This window comes from Adiantum capillus-veneris, chromosome 20 (genome assembly GCF_014529385.1).
Source record: "Adiantum capillus-veneris isolate H3 chromosome 20, ASM1452938v2, whole genome shotgun sequence".
Lineage (NCBI taxonomy): Eukaryota > Viridiplantae > Streptophyta > Polypodiopsida > Polypodiales > Pteridaceae > Adiantum > Adiantum capillus-veneris.
This window is the reverse complement of record NC_140950.1, coordinates 116,169,858-116,174,276: the sequence shown is the minus strand read 5'-3', so window position 1 is coordinate 116,174,276 and position 4,419 is coordinate 116,169,858. Positions and strand designations below refer to the sequence as shown.

The following is a 4,419-nucleotide window of genomic DNA, read 5'->3' as shown; positions in this document are numbered from 1 at the left end:
ACCCTTGCCAAATTAATCATGCTCTTGTTTCCCCTTCAAGGCTAGATACTAAATGTGAACTTCAATGCTAAATACTAAATGTCAATTTGCAGATGTTATATAATAGCAAGGCCCATCAAGCAAGACTGCTTTATAGAGAAAAGCTTTCATGGCTTAGAGAATTGTTTATTTTAAGTGTTTTTTGATTCAAATCTTCCGCTTGATTCAAATCTTCCGCAATTTGCTCCCTAACCACTCTACTCGCTTATTAGCACCGTGTGAGACAGTGAGGAGGCGAGGAGCCACGAAGACCACGACCTTCCGATGCGAGCAAGGTATAGTAGTCACAAGGTCTCTCAAGCGTTTTAAACTTTCAGATTTTTTGCCGGGCAAAGTAATTACGGACATTAGAAAGGTGGTGTATGACCCAAAAGGTCAGAAATTCATTGATGAGTGATGTGCAAAGGTAAGAAATTCATCGATGAGTGCATGGAGGCTAGTGAACTTGTGCACACAAAGCAAGCCCGTCCCCTTCTCTCCTCAATTTACTTACCTCAATAATGTATTCAGATTACTTGGATTTTACATGTTTTTTTTAAAAAAAAAGACAAATAAAAATCTTTGTACTGTTTCTATACTCTAATAGATTACAGAAGCTATCCAAGTGTGACTGTAACGGCTACACTGAACCATGTAAAGATTTCCTCTCTATATGTGAAAGCAGGCACCGGGGGACTGAAGGGGCATCCTCATTGGCAGAGTGAGAAACTGGCTACCGAGCTAACATCAGAAAGTCCGCCGGCACGCCGGTATGCAAGCTTGTCTGATTGCAAAGGGTCCATCGCAGCTCAAGAGAGGGGAGTACATACTTGTGTGGCTGGAGTCCATAGGGCTGGCAACAAAAACAGACGCCCATTCACCCCATGTGCATTGTAGCTTGCCCCACTTTTCTTGTCTGTAAACAAAGAACCAGGATACCCAGGATATGACCCCTTCCCAAATGCTCCTGTGCACGCTGACGCCGCCTCCAGCGGCGCCCCTGCATCACCCTGATAAAACCCTGTGTTGTATGGATTCGTCGCCGCGCCTGCAAGCACCGTCGCCATGTTGATCACCATGCCCTCCATGCCTACATCCTTGTTGGGAGACACCAGCGGTGGCGTCTGCGGACCAAATTGCGGTAGCGCGTATGGCCAAGCACAATAGCCCGGGCATTGAGTGCCAGGGTTGCCCACCCAAGCATAGGTGAGCTTCTGGTTCTGCGTTGCAGCGGACGGAGGGGTTGAGCTATGGAATCCACATGAGTTCATGCAGAAGTCCTCCACGGGAACATCATCAGCAGTGAAGATGAAGTAGATACCCTTGCTGTCAACAGGGAGGGACTTGGAAGAGAGAGAAGAGAGGAGGAGAGCAAGAAGGTCTGTTTTCTTGAGTTGGGTGGGAGGGGAAGGGGAGGGGAGGGAGACTTGGTAGGCTAGAGAGAGGGAGGAGGTGACGTGGGTGTGGGAGAGGTCGGTGTAGGAGGAGGCGGTAGACCACCAGGAAGAGACAGAGGGGTGGGAGGGGGAGGCGGAGGAGAGAGAAGATGCGAAGTCGGAGAGGAGGGATTTCTGGGCGGGGGTGAAGGAGCCATACCAGAGGAAGTAGAGGGAGATGGGGTGGGTGAGGAGGGGGCCATTGTGGTAGGAGAGGATGGTGGGGGGGGTAGGAACGAGAACTAGCTTACGGGCCAGCTGTTGGGAAGAAGAGCATTGGGGAGCAAGAAGTAGAAGGATCAGCAGCGGGAGGAGGAGGAGGGAGGGAGGAGCGGCGGAAGGCATGGTGTAAATGTACCTTTCCTTTTGGATTTCAAAACGAAGGGGCGGCTGCTGCTGTAGAAGGGAAGAATGTAGTCTGTTAGCAGTCTGCAGAGAGAGGAGAAGCTGTCCAGGAGCAGAAGAAGGAGACCTTGGAAGCTACGCTTCCTTATGACCTTTGGAATGATGCTCTCTTAACCTAGGGTTCATGTCACAACTTCAATGGCATATGGTCCTTTTATACACACACACGCACACCCTCACAAATAAAACGGGTTTCTACGTCCAGCTGGTTTCACGCGTACACGTCCTCTCCCCTCCCCCTTCCTCTCTCTCTCTCTGAGCTGGCACCAGCATTCCAGTATCCACTTCATGATGAGCTGCCCCCCAATCTTGATCGCACCCAATTTTGTCTCACAGCTAGCCTAGTGGCCACCCCACCGTCCCAATTCACAAGAAACATGGGGAATCATACCCCGGCCCTCGTCTCCTCATTTAGCTAGCCAGCATTTTCCAATTGTTTGAACTTGCGCCTGAACTTGCGCCTGCCACTACTCTTCGGCAAATTGGGAGGCCAAAGGCTCTGAATTCTGAAAGGCAATGGTCACTAGAAGCATACTTATTACTAGTAAGGCCGGCCACCTTGAGCGGCCTCTCTCTCTCCCCCTCTCTTCCCTCTTTATCACGTGCAAAGGGGCTTTTTTTAGTTTTGGATTTTAGCCTTCAACTCGCAAATTACGACAAGTGTAAAGGGCTCCCCCTTCCGCCATATTATGTTACTAGATAGCGTTTTCATGTAGCTAGTTTGAAAACTCTCACACTCTTTTAGAAGTAGGAAATCATAAATTTAGGCGCAAGGGTTCCCAAAAACATTTTTCCTAACGTAAGAAAATAAGGATAGACTTAAGACTAGTGCAGTTTTTGCCGGTAACTACACTAAAACTTGTTTTACTTTGAGGTTTTGTTCAAGGCAAGCTTGGAATGTAGCTGGGATTTTCCAATTTTTAGCTGGTTAAATTACACTACACCGACTCTTTGGCGAACACTACGTAGGAGCAGCTTGTGATAAAAAAGAGACAAGAAACTGTACAAAGACCTCAATTGTAGGGAGAGAGGCAATCCCTTCAAAGAAACAAATAGGTCCTTGAAATATGGGAAATTATATAAGATGAGACGTGGTGACTATCGTAGTTTAATAAGCTAGCAATTTTAAGCCTCATTTTGTTCCTATGAGGGAAAACACATCCAACTTAAAGAAAAGCAATGGGAGCTATAACACCTCAACTAAATGGCGTGCACGACTCACTATCTAGTGTATTTTTTTAGTTGACGGCACAACAAGCTTGAGCAAGGTTATTCTACAATGAGAGGGAAGCTCTAAGCATGGTGTTTATTGTTGCCAAGTTTAGACATTTCCAAGGTAACTTCATTTCCATACTCTCTCTCTCTCTCTCTCTCTCTCTCTCTCTCTCTCTCTCTCTCTGTGTGTGTGTGTGTGTGTGTGTGTGTGAGTTTGATGTTAAAATATTTCATAACCTAGACAAAAACATGTTATGAAGACAACTTCCTATTTGGATCCACTGAAGGTGCCGAGGAGGAGCAGTCACTTAGGGTGAGGCAGTAGATGCAGGGATTTGGATCCACTGAAGGTGCCGAGGAGGAGCAGTCACTTAGGGTGAGGCAGTAGATGCAGGGATTTTCTAGTTAGAGGTTGGGCTAGAGAGGTAGACCTAGAATATTTTGATCTACATGTATTCCTCATGAGCTAATAGACGTTGAGATTTTCTAGTTAGAGGATAGACCCAAAGCATATAGTCCTAAATGCAAACTTCCTTTTCTGGCTTTCTAAAAGAAGCCTTGGAGAAGAGTTGAGTTAGGCATACTTTCGATGTTTTCAGGGATGATTGAGCTTTACCTTAAATGTTACTAGCTTGCGCGACCCACCTACCGGCGGGTCTCGCTCGCTCTTATTATGATACAAATTAAATTAATGACACACGTTGCAGAACTCTGAGCGGCTCTCTCTTTGGATGGGTGTTGTCACACACACACACACATAGTTTTGTATCCAGTCCTCATGGGTGGTCCTCTCTCTCTCTCTCTCTCTCTCTCTCTCTCTCTCTCTCTCTCTCTCTCTCTCTCTCTCTCTCTCTCTCTCTCTCTCTCTCCCCACTGTTAAATCACTCGTGCACCTATGTACTCTCTTCAGTTAACATTGGAGAGCAAGACGACGTGTCACGTCGCGTTCAATGGCGCTCACTGTGTGCGCGTGTGTGTGTCGTGTTCGTTGTTTGGTCGGGCCGACTCAGAGCACACTCGCGAGATTTTTTCCTGCGATAATGGCTTGCAGTGCAGGTTGTGCGTCCGTGCTGTGTGCGTGTGCCTGGCTAGGCTCAAGACCAAAGGTTGAGCACGTAGGCCAGCACGTTCAGTGAGGCAGAAGTCGCCAAGGCAATAGGGCAAGAGCAGAAGATACATCGTCTCTCTCTCTCTCTCTCTCTCTCTCTCTCTCTCTCTCTCTCTCTCTCTCTCTCTCTCTCTCTCTCTCTCTCTCTCTCTCTCTCTCTCTCTCTCTCTCTCTCTGTGTGTGTGTGTGTGTGTGTGTGTGTGTGTGTGTGTGTGTGTGTGTGTGTGTGTGTGTGTG

At 47.5% G+C, this 4,419-nt stretch overlaps 1 protein-coding gene across 1 annotated transcript; it reads right to left on the bottom strand.

Moving 5' to 3' along the window:
• Positions 1-523: 523 nt before the first annotated feature.
• Positions 524-1,994, bottom strand: LOC147433145 (protein PHOSPHATE-INDUCED 1-like). Its single transcript, XM_086492817.1, has one exon. The coding sequence runs from the start codon at positions 1,797-1,799 to the stop codon at positions 828-830; it is 972 nt and encodes a 323-aa protein (XP_086348943.1). The 5' UTR covers positions 1,800-1,994; the 3' UTR covers positions 524-827.
• Between the last annotated feature and the right edge of the window lie 2,425 nt (positions 1,995-4,419).

Coding starts and splice junctions, on each gene's coding strand:
- LOC147433145 (XM_086492817.1), bottom strand. CDS start 1,799: ATGCCTTCCGCCGCTCCTCCCTCCCTCCTCCTCCTCCCGCTGCTGATC.